This window comes from Pongo pygmaeus, chromosome 12 (assembly GCF_028885625.2).
Source record: "Pongo pygmaeus isolate AG05252 chromosome 12, NHGRI_mPonPyg2-v2.0_pri, whole genome shotgun sequence".
Classification (NCBI taxonomy): Eukaryota; Metazoa; Chordata; class Mammalia; order Primates; family Hominidae; genus Pongo; species Pongo pygmaeus.
The window spans coordinates 23,901,764-23,919,920 of record NC_072385.2 but is presented as its reverse complement, the minus strand read 5'-3'; the positions used below and the strand labels follow the sequence as shown (position 1 = coordinate 23,919,920).

At 45.6% G+C, this 18,157-nt stretch overlaps 1 protein-coding gene across 3 annotated transcripts; it reads left to right on the top strand.

Annotated features, from left to right (window-relative positions):
* The first annotated feature begins 1,280 nt into the window (after positions 1–1,280).
* ZNF514 (zinc finger protein 514) lies at positions 1,281–16,065 on the top strand. 3 transcript variants are annotated; one of them, XM_054472754.1, is made up of 6 exons: positions 1,306–2,025; positions 3,452–3,540; positions 3,659–3,790; positions 7,808–7,934; positions 8,305–8,400; positions 10,780–16,065. In XM_054472754.1, exons 1-6 carry the CDS (start codon positions 1,902–1,904, stop codon positions 11,763–11,765), a joined length of 1,554 nt encoding a protein of 517 aa, XP_054328729.1. In that variant the 5' UTR covers positions 1,306–1,901; the 3' UTR covers positions 11,766–16,065. The 3 variants fall into 3 exon arrangements, with proteins under 3 accessions (XP_054328739.1, XP_063505102.1, XP_054328729.1); XM_054472764.2 differs by lacking the exon at positions 3,659–3,790 and having other exon boundaries at positions 1,281–2,025; XM_063649032.1 differs by lacking the exon at positions 3,659–3,790 and having other exon boundaries at positions 1,297–1,920.
* The last annotated feature ends 2,092 nt before the right edge of the window (positions 16,066–18,157 follow it).

Below are 18,157 nucleotides of genomic sequence, written 5' to 3'. Positions count from 1 at the left end.
TATTTATTTAGTTTATTTTTTGAGACGGAGTCTTGCTCTGTCGCCCAGGCTGGAGTGCAGTGGCACGATCTTGGCTCACTACAACCTCTGCCTCTCAGGTTCAAGCAATTCTCCTGTCTCAGCCTCCTGAGTAGCTGGGATTACAGGCGTGCACCACCACGCCCAGCTAATTTTTTAGTATATTTTTGGTAGAGACAGGGTTTCACTATGTTGGCCAGGCTGGTCTCAAACTCCTGACCTCAAGTGATCCGCTCGCCTTGGCCTCCCAAAGTGCTGGGATTACAGATGTGAGCCACCGCGCCCGGTCTAAGGCCTGTTTTTAAAGGGCACTAATCTCATTCATGAGGACAGAGTCTTCCAAAGGCTCCACTTCTTAATACTATCACCTTGAGAGTTAGGTTTCAACATATGAATTTGAGGGGGACACATACATTCAGACCATAGCAGGCCGTTTCTCCATTTCTTCTGGGTCCTAAATGATATTTGTTTCTGTAGCAGGAGGGCGTTCAAAGTCCTCTTTTGTTCTCCATCACCTTTCGCTGAATTCAGGGGCAGACGGAGAAAGGCAAGAGGCACGGGACAGTCTGTAGAAGCAGTATCTAGCAGTGAGTCCCCAGTATCTCCTAGGCAGGCCAGGAGAGCCTCCTGGAAATCCTCACTCAGCAGATCCAGGGTAGGACCGCGGCTTCTGTTGAATAGCCTTACATCGAGATATGCGGGTTGGGGGCGGTGGCTCACACCTGTAATCACAGCACTTTGGGAGGCTGAGGCGGGAGGATCATCTTAGGTCGGAATTCGAGACCAGCCTGGCTAACATAGTGAAACCCCGTCTCCACTAAAATACAACAAATTAGCTGGGCGTGGTGGCGGGAACCTGTAATCCCAGCTCCTACGGAGGCTGAGACACGAGAATTGCTTGTACCCAGAAGACACAGGTTGCGGTGAGCCGAGAGCGCGCCCCTGCACGCCAACCTGGGCGACAGAGCAAGACTGTCTCCCCCCTCCCCCCAAAAAACGAGAGAGATATGAGGCTCAGCTACCAAAGTCACGCGCGAGAGGGGAAATGCTTGTAGCTCCCGGCCCTTGGGGGAGAGCGAGGTGAAAGCCGGCGCATGGCCGGCGCGCACGGCCCCTCCCAGCGGAGATCCTACAGGCGTCCGCGAGCCCCGCCTCTCCAGCCTCGCCGCGCCAGCACCCCGCCACCGGCGCTCGCTCTGAAGGGCCCGGCGGCGGCCGCGTCTGCGCAAGCTCGGGACGGCCTCGGGAGGCGGGGCTGGCGCGGGGCGGACGCGGGGCGGGGCCTGGTCCTGTGAGCGTTCGGAGACTGCGGGCGCGTAGACCTGTACTGGGCCCGCGCCCCGGCCCCTGACGGAGCTGGGCGTGTCCCTCCGAGTGCCCCCTGCTAGGGACTGTGCAGGCCGGAGCTAGGCAGGGACAGCGGGGCGAGCCGGGCTGATAGGGTCGGTCCCTGCTCCTGTGAGGCTCTCACCGAATCCCTGCTGTCTCCGGGCAGCTGAAGAGCGCTGGGCCCTCGCGTCGCTGGCGTGGCTGTGGCCGTGTCTCCTGGTGGTCTGAGCCCACTGCGCGTGTGGATCCACGTGGGAGCTGGGTTCCAGAGCCTCGTCCTGAGGCGGAGCCAAGCCGCGGGTAGGAAGCCGGACTTGGCGAGGGAAGAGCACGACCCCGGGCCAGTGCGCCGCGCCGGGCGCACCCGGGTTTGCCAGCCCTGCTCTGGGCCCTGCAGGTCCGCTGGCCCCGCCGCGCCTAGTGGGGATGCCTCGTGTCCCCCAGGCAGCCCCAGCCTGCGTCCCGCTGCCTGAACCCTCGGGAGGACCACAGGGCTGTGGCCGAAAGACAGAGATTTGGACCTAGTGAAAGGACGCCGCTCCTTAGCCCCAGCTATGGACTCCACAGCATCAGGTTTGGCTCTGGAGCGTGCAGAGGGCCAGGAGCCCTCATGGGAAGCTAGTACCAGGCCCGATATCAGGAGGACCCCAGGAAGAGGCCGGGGAATCCCACTGAAGGGTGAGGCTGTACTTCATCTGCCTTCCGTGTGGCGACATCTAACGTTCCAGACCCAGAAGGCTGAAGCCGCAGTCTCCTGGGTCTGGCAGGGGTCTCTAGATGCCCGTGGCGGAGGTGGAGGGGATGGCCACGGAAAATTGTCCCAATGGCCAGAGGAGAGAGAGGAGAGCAGAAGACGATCCGATCTCTTCCTGCTGCGGCAGGGAGAGGGCAAGCAAACCCAAGAGGGAGTGGCCCTTGGCCAGGGATCAGAGGACAATAGGGCCATTTGGAGCCTTGTCGTCCACCTCCTTAATCACCTCACTAATAAGGTTCTTCCAGTCGTTCTAGCTCAGCGGTGTCTAAGGTCAGCAGTGTACATGGTGGGCACTTCCTCTGAGCCCCTTCCCCCAATAGCTTTGGGGGCAGGGCAATCCAGGTGACCTAGGAGGTTTTAAGCCAGTCCTAAGTTTAGAACGTCCTGTCTCTCACCAGGTGGGCATTTTAATCCGACTGTTCATCCTTCAGTGCACGTGCTCAAGGACACATAACTGGCCAGTGGAAGAACTGGGCCCAGTCTGTGGGCCTCCCACCCCCTCTTTTTTCCTTTATACCCTTGCTAATCAGTGTGGCTCTGGGACCAGCAGAGGCATTGCCCAGAAGCTCTCTAGAATTGCAGACTCTGGGGCCCCACACATCCTCAAACAGGGTCTTAGCAAGTCTTGAGCCAGAGTTTAACAAGATCCTCAGGGATCCACACACACATGAAGCTTGAGGAATGCCGACATGTGCTATGCTTACACCCATGTTGTTAGCCTTAACTACTTCTCTGGCATGATTTCGGTTAGCTTTTGTTTGTTTTAAGGCTTTTATGAACAGTATGATGCAAAGCTTTATAATGAAGGAGCTCTCAAGTGTGTTGCAGAGACCTAACAGAGCTTGGGAACACCAGGGGCAGCTTCTCAGAAAGAGGTGGCCTCTGAGCTGGGTTCCCAAGGATGAGGGGAGAGGTGTAACTTCCTCCCTTTAAAGCCTCATAATCCTGCATGGCCTTGCCTTGGGTCTTGTGTAATTGTTAACCTGTAGGCTAGGTTTAAAGTTCCTTGAAGGTCTTTTCCATCTTTATATTTCCAAAAGTCCTAGGAGATGTCCTGCATACAGTATGCCCAGTAAATAACTTCAGTGGTATGGCCAGACTGGTCACGCTTCACTCACTTATAGACTGATGTGGGCTGTGGACAGGTGGGAGCCTCATGCAGCTGTGTACAGGGGCACTTCTCTCAATGTTTGAAGGCTAGAAGCTGCCTCTCAGATCCTTTTGATCCACTGGGGTCCTCAGGACAATGGAGGTGACATTCAGAGCTGTTCTGGGTCTCAGCTTGGGAAGTCTGAGAGCTGTGTGTGCCGGCAGGGTCAGCTTCCCTTATGTCTCCTTCTGCTTTCCCAGCTTCCCCTTCTCAGAATCCTGCTCTTCCTCCAGAGAGATTCCCAGGAGAAGAGGGAACAACCAATTCATTCCTGAAAGCCAGACCTTGGGTGAGTTGTGTTCTTAATTTTTCCTCAAATGCCTGAACGATGGTTAGCTTTGCCTACTTTTCACCAAAAAGTAGCCTCTTTGTTCACTAAGGGAACTGACCCAATGCTGTCTCTGCAGGAGGCTGAGCCCATCCAAGTGAATGATGGCTCCCTGCCCTGTCCGGGGTGTTCTCTTCTTGCTGTGCACCCACTCAGATCGTTTGGGCTTACTCTGGCATATTTCGGGAAAGGGCACTGTGGTGACCACCAGGTAATATGACAGCCCTGGCCTTGAAAGAGTGTCACAGCCACAGTGGGAGAGGACCCTGACACCCATCGCAGCCACCAGTAACAGGATGTGAACGGTTTGATGCCAAATGGAGTGGCACAGACAGGCCTTTCCATCGAGGTTCACGAAAAGGGGAATTGGCCTGTTCTGGAGAGGTTGGGAAAACTCATGGAGAACTGGGGACAAGCAGGTTTTAAGGGTATGGACAGGTGGGCAGGCTGTTTGAGGCTGGGTCCCCCTGGATTAGGGAGGAGACACACTTAACTTTACTATTTACAGGCTGTGTGGCCTTGGATGAGTCACCTAACCTCTCTATGCATTGGTTTGCCACCAGTAACATGTTAAGCAGGCAGCAATAACGTGAAGACTATAATAATGTTAATGATGATGAAAATAGTTATTATTTATGGAGAACAAAACCTGTATCAGGAACTATTCTCTACAATTTACACATACTAATTCATTTTGTCTCTAAAACATTCCCATAAATGGTTACCATTTTGAAGAATGGTAACCGAAGTGTGGAGAGGTTAACTGAAGAAGTCAAGGCACAGAGAGAGAAAGTAACTTGCTCATGGTTATCTAGTTAGTGAGGAAGGGACCCCAATTTTACATCTAGACTGTCTGGCTCTGAGATCTTAACCACTCAATCATAGAGCCGCCTCATGTTGTTGTTAGAGTCCGCTGGCAGTTCCGCTGGCAGATAGTAACTGCCTAATCCTTGTTGGCATCAGGGATCGTGGTGACTGGCCCTCAAGGGGGATTCAGGTTTGTCTCTAGTGAGCTGGATGTGGAGGGGTACAAATGCCAGCCTCCGGGGTTTCCCAGCATCCAGGATAGGCATGGGATTCAGGCTTGATGATAGACACTGACATTTAACTTTCAAGCCAAAAGGGGGAACCCCCCTAGTAATGAATTTAATCAGTAAAGTTATAAATAGCATTTAAATCTTTTTGGCCCTGATGTACATCATTCAGAGGTTTATCAGAGCACTTAGGTGGGTTCAGTGTGGTAATGACAGCCCCACATCTCAATGGCTCGCAGTTAGAAAGAGTGTCTTTCTTCTTTCTGCTGTCTTTGTCAGTAGTGGGCTGACTGTGACTCTACTTCACACCCTCTTCTCTCTGAGCTTCAGGCTGAAGGGTCAACTCCCTCTGGGATATGCTCTTCTTGTATCAGAGGGAAAGAGCAGTGTGAGAACCCGGGGATGGCTCTTTGGGCTTCCACTCAGAAGCGGCACATGTGGCTTCTGCTCACAACCCCCTGGCTGCTGCAGGTCCCGTGGCCAAGCCTAATGTTAATGAAGTGGGAAGTATTAGCCTCCTAGAGTGAGGATCCTAAAGGGAAGGGCAGGGATTACGTTAAGCAAATAATTCATCCATCACTGTATATTTTCTTACCCATAGATGTTCACTTCCCTCTCTCCTGCACACAAAATGCCCTCCAAGAGAAATAACCCAAGAGCTGCATCCAGTCAGAGCATCATGATCGAAGTCCTGGATGGCACAATAGTCTGGATGGAGATCCCGTGGGTCTGGATACCTACAAACTAAAAGGACAATTACCTGAATCCATATATCCAGTATACAATGAGCAATGGGGACAGGATGGCCATGGTAGACACTCCTTTGCAGGAGAGGGAAGCATGGGAAGAGTCAGTCCTGGGTCCATAACAGTCATGAAATTCCACTGGACAGACACTGTGAGGACCCTTGGTCTTGGGAGTGGGAAAGTCTGCAGGTTACACCCTGGTTCTGCTCCCTGGGTGGAGCTCCCCGGCCTAGTGTTTTCCTTGGCTGTTGGTTTTGCCCTTGGGAAGTTCCTTCCTTTTGATACCTCCTTGGTGTCATATGAAGATGATACTGGAGAATAAGCTTTCTTGGGGGCAAAGCAGCTTTTTCATCCTGCTGGAGTAGGTTGGTGGCCCAGGATTGTTTTAAGTGTACCTCTAAAAAACTTAATCAGCTTTTTATGAATTTGTTTCCAGTTGGCTCCATGTGTCAGTGGTTTGACCCACAGTTCTTTTTGAAATATGCCCCCTTCTTTGGCCTTAATTGTGGAGTTTTTGGATTTCCTTGGGAAATCTATACTTTTTTCACTCTGAACAATTTGGTCCTACTGAAAGCCTTTACTGGGAGCTTTTTGAAATTACTGGGAGATTTACTGGGAGCCTTTTGAAATTACTCAGAGGTTTAAACAAAAAGGTTTGACAACCACATCCATGATTTGGTCCCTGATAATGGACTGAGTTTTAATTAGCCGTTGTCACGCAGAAGCTAATGTATATTGTCTTTGGCCAGTTGGAAATGAGAATTGGTTGTCTCCAACCCTGCAAGTCCTAGCATTTCTGGACATTTCCTATTGCCTTCCATTTTTGTTTTGCAAACCACAAACTCTTGAGCTCATTTTTTCTTGTAATATTTTGTCAAACTCAGCCAATAACAACCAACTCACACTACTAATGTTATGTTTCCAGCCTCTTCTCATAACATCGCAAGCTCATGCTTTCATTGTTCATCTTTCAAGTTATTGAAGGCAATAGTTTCATCAAACAGTTCACCACCAAATTACATGGGTTGCCACCTTGCGAATAAGTTTCTTCACTGCCTGGCCTGGATGCCGGTGTCATCTATTTTTGGCTTTTTGTTATGGCAGAACTCCACTTTGAGTACCAGTTTTTTAAGGAGTCAGTATAGGCTAGTTATGCCATGATAGCAACAGCAAACCCTTAGAGACTTACGCCATGAAAGGTTCCCTCTTGCCCATGTTACGTGACAGCTGTGGCTTTGCCCACATCTTCACTCATATCATTTGCCATTCTCAAGGCAGACAGGAAAGGACAACTGCAGAACCCCCACTGGCTCTGAAGGCTTTTGCTCACCTGTAGCTCGTGTCTTTCACGTTCAGTTTGAGAAAGCAGATGACAGCGCCCCACCTGGGGCCGGGGGAGGCAGAAGCTCAATTCTTTAGGGAGGGCCAGTGGATATTTTGGACAAATAATATAACCTATCAAAAGAGATCACTATAGTAGTGAATTTTTCATGTTTGATTATTTTGGATGATTTTTATATTATAAAATTGTTACTTCAGCTTTTCTGTGGAATCAGTATCTAGATGGGATGTGATTTTTAAATACTTTGGGGTAAAAGTAACAGGAATTTATAGTACTTTCACCTATTTTGCTCTTTAGTGGATTGCCATACAATATAAGCTAAATGGGAGGTGTTCTAATTACTGAGATTGAAGGTGACAGGATAGTTCTGGCCAGGACCTATAGAATAATTATGCTTTATAATGGTGACGTGGGATCCAGGGTTTCATGCTCAGCTTTATAAACTTAGGAACTGAGTAATGATTAGGCTTTGGGGGAAAGTATCATGCTAGTCAAACTCACAAAACTTATTGTTTCATCATAAAGCCACTTGTGATTTCCTTTTGCTGAACTGTGTGCTGGCAGGCAGGTGGAGGATAAATTATCATAAGCCCCAGATTACTTGATTTGGCCTTATTGTTGTTAAAATCATAGGTCACAAGTTTCAAAAATACTTTATTAGAAAACTGTTGATCCTTGTGCATTTGAGAATGCAAAGCATATTCATCTGTTAATTCTAATTGATTCCAATTAAATGTAACTAGATTGAGAATAAAACCTTTTGACAAATGAGGAAATGTATTACATTTACCTCCACCTAAGAAGAATGTCTCTGTAGGCCTGATTCACCTAAGACCCTGGTTATATTTCCTAGCAGTTTTCATACTGATAAGCATGTAAGTGGACATTGGGTGGGATACCAAGTAGTAAGGACGGTACAATCCCTGGAGCAGCTTAAAATATTTTTGAGATAACAAAACCCACAACTCTGTGGGCACTGGGATAGCTGCTGGGCACTCAGAATCCTTCTTGCACATCCTGAGGTTCTCCTTAGATGCCTGCCTGCTTTTCTCCCCAGGGCCATGAGGGTGCTCCTTCAGAGTACAGGAGTGTCTTCTGTGTTTCAGGACCTGATGACATTTGAAGATGTGGCTGTGGAATTCACCCAGTGGGAGTGGGGGCAGCTGAACCCTGCTCAGAAGGACCTCTACAGGGAGGTTATGCTGGAGAACTTCAGGAACCTGGCCTTTCTGGGTGAGCACAAGGCCTCCAAAGCCCAAAGCCTGCCCAGCAGGACTTCTTGATTTCCTTGATGTTTAAGAGCTAGTGGTGTTTGGGCCGGTTGGCTGAGTTTTGCCCTGGGTTTCCTTGGGAAGTCTGGAATCAGACATTTACATTCTCTTTGGGGCCCAATGATACAGTATTTCTGTTCCTAGTTCTAGGAAACATCCAGCTACTTACGGAGTTGAAATAGGAAGTTACCTGGCTGTGTTCCTGACTTTTCACAATGCCTGTTCTCTGTAGGCTTTCCATGCCTACAGTATTTCTCCACCTTGAAGATGAATATCCAAAGACTTGGCCACTGGCACACACAACCAAAATCCTTTTCCTTCTCTACCGTCAGGGCTTCTAGTATCCAAACCATATGTGATCTGCCAGTTGGAGGAAAGGGGCGAGCCCTTCATGGTGGAGAGAGAAATCTCAACAGGAGCCCACTCAGGTGAGTGAGTGAGAGCATTGCATATGATAAGGCCCAGCTGGGGTGGGAGGTAGCCCAGAGTCTGTGGTCAGGGTGCTGTCCTTTCAGAAGATGAGGTCACTTGGCAGGAGCCCTCAACTCTGGTATGTTGAATTTTGTAATTATTTCTGGTGTCAGGAGAGGAGATGTTCCTTTGCTTTTCTAGTCTTTATGCTTTGTTTGGTTCCCATCTCTGCCCATGCCTTCTGGGTTATTGGTGCCACGCAGCATCAATAGATGTCTCATAGTCAATGTTAGATGGATTAACAATCATATAGGGCCAGGCAATCCTAGATCAGCAGAGTTAAGGGAGTTAGTGAGAGATCAAACAGAAAAGTTGAGCACCCCAGAAATGAAGCGGTTACAGGCAAGGACAGACAGATGTCAGGAAGATCCAGGTGAGGACACTTCAAGCTTGATTAAGCTGAGTCTCAAAAAAAGTGGTTCCAGGAACAAAGACTACTCCTTGACAGCTGTTGACAGCATCCCTTTGAGACCTTTGATTCTTAGGTGACTTGAGAGTACCTGGTAGGCTATATGCCTTGGGGCAGAATTCTTGACTCAAAGCTTTCCTGACTGCCGTGTATAACCCAAGCACACTGGAGGCACGTGACAGTCTATGCCAGTTCATTTCCATGAGCCAGAATCTTACCCATGGCCAGAGCTGAAGCTCAAGAAAGTGGTGCTAAATTCCTGAGAGGATAGGCTGGGTTATGACAGAGAGGGAAGATGCTGATGTCCTCTGTACTGGTACTTACTTGATCTTTTTTCCTTCCGAAATGAGATCAAGGGTCTGACATCTGGATCTAGTCATTTATTTATTTAACAATGGTATATGAGCATGGCTATGTTTCAGAATGTCCCAGGGAGCTTGTTAAACATTCGGGTTCCCAGGAGCCACACAAGACCTATTGACTCAGAAACTCTGACTGGCCCCTGGAACCACTGGTTAGGCATTACCAGTCATTTCCTTCTTCAAAAGTGTGCTTGTTATTATTATTTTATTAATTTTCCACTGTGGCTGAAACAGAGTAGCACAAACTTGGTGGCTTTAAACAACACAAACTCATGTCATAGTTCGTAGGTCAGAAGTCTGGCACGTGTATCACATGGTTCCAACCAAGATGTCCACAGGGCTGTGTACCTTTCTGGAGTGGCTGGGCACCTTTTTTCTTTTCATTTGGGTTGTTGGCAGAACCAATACCTTGCAGTTATAAAACCGAGGTCCTTGTTTTCTTGCTGGCTATAAACAGATGGATGTTCCCAGCTTCTAGAGACTGCCAGATTACTTGGCTGAAAGTGCCCCTCCTCCATCTTCAAAGCCAGCAATGGCTTACACATCTTTCTGCCCAGCCAGGAAATGCTCTCCGATTTTAAGCGCTCATGATTAGATTTGACCTATTTAAATAATCCAGGTCCCCATCTCCAGGTCTGTACCGTTAATCACATCTGCAAAGTCCCTTTTGTCATATAAGGTAACCCACTCACAGGTTCTTGTGATTAGGACACAGGCATCTTTAGGGGAGAGTTTCTCTTCCTATCATAATTATATAGAGTAATATGATACATGTTATATGTATATGTGCATAATATATAATAATATAGGGTGTGCACTAAGGTGTTAAAGGAATACTTCGTGGAGGACATGAGCTTGTCCCTGAAAGGTATGCAAAGTCTTAAAGAAAGAGAATGGTGAGAGGGGCAGTGGATATATGGGAAACAGGAAGGCAGCCAGTTTCTGTGCTCAAGGCACTTGCTGAAAAAGAGGACAGGACCTGGTAAAGTATTATAGAGCTATAGTGAAAGATTAAGGGTTTATCCTGTAGGCACTGGAGAGCCTTTGGAAGATTAAGACTGGGAAGACCTTAAGGAAATGGGCATTTGGAAAAGAAGAAAGTGAAGGGTTTCAGGAAACCTGGAGGTAGGAAGACTGGGTAGAATTCTGTTACAATTATGTAGGCCTGAAGAAATTGTGAGAATATAGAATCTGTACCTGGGTGACTTACAATCCTATACTTGGTTTATTGATTTTTGTCCCCATCCCTTAAACTTAGTCTATTTCCTTGTCACCCTTCCTACCCTCCTCTCATCTTTAGTCTTTGGACTTACCTTGTGTACTGGAATCTAAACACATATATCTCAGATTTTCTTAATCTCCAGTCATCTGCTCATAACTCATTCTCGATACTCCAAAACCATCTTCAGACATAAGCCATTATTGAAAAAATCTGTACGTCCCTTTTAGGTGTTATTTTAAAGGTTAATTATTTCACATTCATTATTGGGAGCTTGGTTTTCTTGCTACATAGGACATTCTACATACTAGAATGTCGTCTTCTTCTTTTTTTTTTTTTTTAACAGACTGGGAGAGAAGGTCTAAATCCAAGGAATCAATGCCAAGTTGGGGAATTTCCAAAGAAGAATTATTCCAGGTAGTATCAGTGGAAAAACATATTCAAGATGTGCTGCAGTTCTCCAAGTTTAAAGCAGCCTGCAGTTGTGATGGCCAGTTAGAGATGCAGCAGATAAAACAGGAGAGATACCTGAAACAAATGTCAACCACTCACAAATCTGCCACCACCCTTAGCAGAGATTATAAATGGAATGGATTTGGGAGAAGCTTAGGTTTAAGATCAGTCCTTGTTAACCAACACAGCGTTCTCATGGGAGAAGGATCTTATAAATGTGATACAGAATTCAGGCAGACTTTAGGGGGAAACAGCTCTCAGAGAACCCATCCAGAGAAGAAATCTTTTAACTGTAATGAATGTGGGAAGTCCTTTCACTTCCAGTCAGAACTTAGGCGCCATCAGCGATGTCACACTGGAGAAAAGCCCTATGAATGCAGTGACTGTGGAAGAGCCTTTGGTCATATTTCATCCCTTATTAAACATCAAAGAACTCATACTGGAGAAAAGCCCTATGAATGCAGTGAATGTGGGAGAGCCTTCAGCCAGAGTTCGTCTCTTGTTCTGCACTATAGATTTCACACTGGAGAGAAACCCTACAAATGTAATGAATGTGGACGAGCTTTTGGTCACACTTCATCCCTTATTAAGCATCAGAGGACTCATACTGGAGAAAAGCCCTATGAATGCAGGGAATGTGGGAGAACCTTCAGCCAGAGCTCATCACTCATTGTGCATTACAGATTTCATACTGGAGAGAAACCTTACAAATGTAATAAATGTGGGAGAGCCTTCAGCCAGAGTTCATCTCTCACTCAACATTACAGATTTCACACTGGAGAGAAACCCTACAAATGTAATGAGTGTGGAAGGGCCTTTGCTCATACTGCATCCCTTATTAAACATCAGAGAAGTCATGCTGGGAAAAAACTCCTATAAATTCAGTGAATATAGACGGGCTTTCAGCTGGAGTGCAGACATCACCAGAACTTAAGGAATTCATATCAGAGAGAGATCCTAAAGGTGTAATGTATGTGGGAAGACCACATCTTTTCCACATCAGGCAATAATTACTAAAGAGAATCCCTATCAATGTCAAGAGGGGGTGGGCTTCCCCTCTCTTACCAAACACGAGAGAATCCATACTAGTGAGAAACCACGTGAATGTAATGAATGTGGGAAGGCTTCGATCAGAGGATGCATATTATTCAGCATCAGACAGCCAACACTGGGGAGGAGCCTTATCAATGCAGTGAGTGTGGCAAGCCTTCAGTTACATACTGATTCTTTAAGAAAATCAGATAACTTGTAGTGGAGAGAAATTCTACTAGTGTGGTAAGTACGGAAAAATCTTCAGTTGTATCTCTTCCTTTACTAAGCATCAAGAACACATACTAGAGAGAGGCCCTATGAAAGAAGGAAATAGAGGAAGGCCTTCAGTCAGAGCTCATCCCATATTAAGCATCAGAAAATTCATACCTGAGAAAAACCTGTGAATGTGGGCAATGTGGGAGAGCCTTCAGCCAAACCTCATTGCTTTATAAACCCCTTAGAACTCTCCCTACTAGCTGGAAACTCTGGTGATGTGATGAGTGTGGGAAAGGCTTTGGTGGATGTTCCACCAAAACACGTTAGAGAATTTGTACATTAGAGAATTTGTGCTAGAGCAACTCTTCAAATTTAGTGAAACTAGGAAAATGCACTAGTATAGTTCAAGCCTCAGTATTCATCTCAAAGAGAAACCTTGGGAACATGATGAATGTGAGGAAAGTTCCTTTCCAACTTGAGATGTATAAAACTAGAGCTGAAAAGAAGCTGAGAAATCACCTTGTCTGGTGATTTTCTGCCTGGTGGGGCCATTTGTATAACCACACTTATGCATTGCCTCCTCATGCTGTTACTGACGGGGCAGGGTGTCCTGCGTGGGCGCAGAGGATGGAGGCTGAGAAAGGTAGACAGCTACCCATGATCTAGCCCAGTCGTATTTTAGAGCTAATAAAACTGATGTTCAGAAAGTGACATGCCTTGGCCTATAGTCTTAACTGGGCTGGGCCTCTTTCCTGTGGTTCACAGCTGTAGTATGGAGATTAATAGACTGGACCTTTCCAGTACAACACCTCCATGCACTTCTTTCTCTGTAGCACATGTTACCTTTCTTTGTGAGGCAATGGAGTGGTTTAGGATTGAGCAAAAAGCAATTTTCATTACATCTTTATGATAATAGATTTAGAATTTTTGAAATGAAACCTTGTTTAAACATTAAAATTACTAAAATAGGCCAGGCGCGGTAGCTCACGCCTGTAATCCCAGCACTTTGAGAGGCCGAGGCGGCAGATCGCAAGGTCAGGAGATCGAGACCATCCTGGCTAACAGGTGAAACCCTGTCTCTACTAAAAATACAAAAAAATTAACCAGGCGTGGTGGCGGGCGCCTGTAGTCCCAGCTACTGGGAAGGCTGAGGCAGGAGAATGGCGTGAATCCGGGAGGTGGAGCTTGCAGTCAGCCAAGATCGCGCCACTGCACTCCAGCCTGGGAGACAGAGTGAGACTCCGTCTCAAAAAAAAAAAAAAAAACAAACACTAACATATGGGTATTATACACAATCTAGATCTCAAAAACATGATTCTAAGTGAAAGAAGGCAGATGCCGGAGACCACGTATTTTCTAGTACCATTTTAGGAAATGTCCAGAAATGGCAGATCTTCAGAAACAAAGTAACTGCAAATGTTACAAGGAATCTTTTTGGGGTGACGAAAATGTTCTAAAACTAGATGGTGGTGATGGTTGAACAATTTGGTAACTTCACTAAAAATCATCGAATTGTTCACTTCATATGGGCAGATATTATGGTAAATATACCTCAATAAAATCGTTTTTCAAAATCAAATTTACACATATACCAACCATTGCTAAACACATATTCCTGTTTTGTTTGTTACTTCAAGCCATCTGTGCATTTTTGGTATCACTTCTTACTTTCTATAACAGTTACCCCTACATTTACTGGGTCTCAGAACCTTGTCAGGCTCTTCTTTAAAGTTCCTACCATGTTGGCTCTGTAACTCAGGTGGAGAAGCCTAGACCAGGAGCTGGTATAGACCAAAGGATACTTGCCTAATAAGGATTAGCTTATACTGAGGAAAATCCTGTAAGTATTTAAAGTCCAGATGAGGAAGTTGAGCCCAGAATTCAGGGAACCAGCTCAAAGTGGGCCCATGCAGACAGGCTGGGTCTAGAGTCCACAAGGTTGGCCAGGGCAGGTAGGATGCACAGGAGGCATCTGGATCTGGAAGTACTTGGACAGCTGAGGTCAAGATGCAAGTCTTGGAGCCTAAAAATCACACAGAAATTTCTTCCTGGACAGCCAAGGTTTACAGGAGCAGAAATAGCAAATATTTTCTTGCTCCATCTCTCCCTTTTTTCCCAGTGCCCTTTTCTGTACCTACCCAGATCACTTTATACCTAGACATCTGTCACAATTTTGTAACTGGTCTTCATCCAAAATCTGTCTCCTCTTCTCATGTATCCTTGCCATATTAACCATACTCATCAGTTTGAACCCAGTGTCCTGCCCTCTAAAAATCCTTTGCACTGCCTAAAGGATAAATCCTTACCCCCGTGTGTGGTATATAATGCCCTCTTTAGGCTACTCCAACCTCCTGCGGCTCCTGACAGAAGCCTCTATTGCACACAAACGCTCTCTTGTCATCCCTCAGACATGCCTTTCCACATCTCAGCCTGTAAACCTTTACCTTAGCCATTCTATCAGCCTGGGGCACCTTCTCTACCTACCTAAAGCCTACATAATCAGTCAGAAACCTGTGTTAATTTCCCTTCCTTGGAGAGGTGTTCTCTTGAAAACTGATATAAAGTCATATCTTACCATTTGTAATATAAACATATTTGCGTAAGTTTTTAAAAATGGACAATATTTAGACTTGTGGTAAATCTTATCACTGTCTTGATCTATTTAAATAATTTTTTATCACTTTACCACTTTCTTATTTCCTGAACCAGATGACAACGGAAAAAGTCAAATGGTAGAATATTTTAGGAGATTTATTCTGAGATAAATATGAGTGACCTGTAGGCACAGTTGACCAGCATTTGCCTTAAAACAGAGACCTTAAGACTAACAAAAACAGACTCTTTGTAGCAATAACAACATGACAGTAAGTCCTGAGAGAAATCAAAGTGTTTTACGCCAAAATAGATTTCTTTTAAGTCCGTTAAGAAACAAGTCTGACACAGCCCCAGGAGATCCTGAGAGCATGAGCCCAAGGTGGCTCTTGTCAGGAGCAGCAGCAGGTTGGGGCAGCCTGAAGAGGACATTATATACCAAACACGGGACTGAGGATTTATCTTGTGGGAAGTGCAAAGGATTTTTGGAGGGCAGGACACTGGGTTCAAACTGACGAGTATGGTTAACATGGCAAGGATACGTGAGAGGAAGAGACAATTGTGCTGTCAGGCTACAGCTTGGTTTCATGCATTTTTACATTTTAGCGGAATGTAAGACATCAATACATGTAAGATTTACATTGGTTCGATAGAGAAAGGCAGGACAACTTGAAGCTGGTGAGAAAGGGACAGGGACAGAGGGAGGGCCTTCCAGGTTATAGGTGGATTCAAAGATTTTCTGATTGGCAGTGGGTTTATCCAAAGATCTGGAATCAATAGAAGGGAATGTCTGGGTTAAGATAAGGTATTGTGGAGACCAAGGTTCTTACTGTGAGATGAAGCCAGAAGGTAGCAGGCTTCAGAGAGAATAGATTGTAAATGTTTCTTATCAGACTTAAGAGAAATTTATTTTAGGATAAAATACTTAGATTTCTCTCAGGGCCTGTTATCTGTCGTGTTATCTTATTGCTACAAAGAGTCTGTTTTTGTCAGTCTTAAGGTCTCTGTTTTAATGTTAATGCTGGTCCACTGTGCCTGAATTCCAAAGAGAGGAAGGTATAATGAGGTATGTCTAACCACCCATTCCCATCATGGCCTGAGCTAGTGTTTCAGGTTTACTTTAGAATGCTCTTGGCCAAGCGGAAGGGTCAATTCAGTTGGTTGTGTGCTTAGAATTTTATTTTTGACTTACACAGACCATCAGCTGCTTCGTGTCACATCTCATGCTTCTCTTGTGTTGCCCAGTTTTCTCAGTGCTTCCGACTGCATGTTTTTGTACTATATGAAAAGCCTTCTTTCTAGAAGACTACCAATTAAATATTTCTTTAGAAAAATGTAATATTGCTTACTGTAGTTATTTTTCAAATTCAAATATAGATTAGCACTGTTCCATCTTTTAGGGATAGATTAGGGTGTGTGTGTGTGTGTGTGTGTGTGTGTGTGTGTGTGTGTGTGTGTGTGTGTGTGGTTACATAGAAATTCAGTGTTATTTTGTAGCACTGTGATGACTTCTGATAACAATTACCCAGAGTTAAGCCAAATTTCATGTGTTAAGGACACAGTAGCCCACAAGACTGCCCTCACTTCAGATAACAGCCATGAATTTGGGAGTTCCCAGGCTACCTTTACTTATAACCAATTGGCTACAAATTCAGGAATTCTCATGATCCCTGCAGGTTGATAACTTTCTAGAATGTATATCAGAACTCAGGAGAGCACTATATTTATGATGACAATTATAGAAAAAGGATACAAATCAGAACCAGCCCAAGGATGAGATGCATAGGGAAGAGTATAGGAATACCCCAAATGCAAAGCTTCTGTCTCCCCAGCAGCATGTTACCCTGCTGGCACACTGATGTGTGACAATGCACAGAGAAATGCCTACCATGGAAGCTCACATGAGTTTTGGTGTCCAGAGTTTTTATTGGGGTTTTATTACATAATCATGAATGATTGAATCATTGACCTCACAGTTGAACTCAATCACCAGCTCACCCTCCTCTCCCTAGAGGTTTGGCTGATATTACATGGCTGAAAGCCCCAACTCTAATTACATGCTTGGTATTTCTGGCATGACCAGCAGCCATCCTGCTATCTCATTAGCATAAAGTAGAGGCCAACTGTGAGTCACCTCTTTAGCATAAACTATCAGAAAATGCGGGGGTCTGTCCCCGCAGACCCTGACCCAACAATGGATGAATAAAGTACACTGACACACAGATACTCTGCTTTGCCAGTCCAGCTGAGTGTCTGGGCTGCTTACAGACTCCAAGCAGAGTGCTATCAATGGTTGGGACTGCTGCCCTGACCAGCTAGTGAGACTTGCATTTATTCAGTAAAGATTAATTGACAGAGGCTTGAGTCAACACCACTAGATGGTAATTGACACTGTGGACTTCCCAAGTAGAAAGCACTTAAGCACCCACTGTAAATCAAAGGTTAGTCTTAGGACCACATGAATAAACAAACTAGGTAAACTCCCCACATTCCTTTCTTTCTACTTTAATTTATTTAACTAAGAGGACAAGGCTGCCTTCAGCCAAGTTTATTACTGGAGCAAGCCCTCCAGGCCTTCCAAGAAGATTTGCATCATATAATTTTCCCCACCATCCTGACTGAACCCCCACAAGATGTGGCCCACCATGAATAGTAAAAGGCACTTCTATCCCTCAGGAAATTCCAGTGATCTAGAGGTTATTTCCCAGGAACTAGGGATAAAGTCCAGCCAAGTTCTTTATTTTTATTTTATTTATTTTGAGACAGAGTTTCACTCTTGTTGCCCAGGCTGGAGTGCAATGCACAATCTCGGCACTGCAACTTCTGCCTCCCGGGTTCAAGCAATTCTCCTGCCTCAGCCTCCCGAGTAGCTGGGATTACAGGCATGTACCACCATGCCCGGCTAATTTTCTGTTTTTAATAGAGATGGGTTTCTCCATGTTGGTCAGGCTGGTCTTGAACTCCTGACCTCAGGTGATTCACCCACCTCGGCCTCCCAAAGTGCTGGGATTACAGATGTGAGCCACCACACCTGGCCCAAATTCGTTATTACACAAGCACACACCCTCAAACAAATCAACATGAAAATGATTCAATTATCATTCAAATAAGTCACAAACACTAAGACTGTCAAGGACTTCCCTTTTGATCATTCTCTTTGTTGAGAAAGATTGACCAGTTCAGAGAAGGCAAGAGATCCAGATCTTCACCACTTGGAGATTGTTCAGTTGTCTCTGTAGTAAACTGTACCAGGATATCTTCTTGATCTTTTTGTTCTATCATTATGGCAATCATCTGAGCAAAGAAGTGCGTTCTTTAAGGTGATGTATAGCTTATTCTACCATGTCTGTTTCATTAATCCAAGTAGAGAAAGAAGTAGTAGCAATGACACAGATGCTACCATGATTAGCCAACAAATAATCCTAGCAATG

Coding starts and splice junctions, on each gene's coding strand:
- ZNF514 (XM_054472754.1), top strand. CDS start 1,902: ATGGACTCCACAGCATCAGGTTTGGCTCTGGAGCGTGCAGAGGGCCAG. Junction 3,541..3,658: donor TCCTGAAAGCCAGACCTTGG/GTGAGTTGTGTT, acceptor CTGTCTCTGCAG/GAGGCTGAGCCCATCCAAGT. Junction 8,401..10,779: donor CTCAACAGGAGCCCACTCAG/GTGAGTGAGTGA, acceptor TTTTTTTAACAG/ACTGGGAGAGAAGGTCTAAA.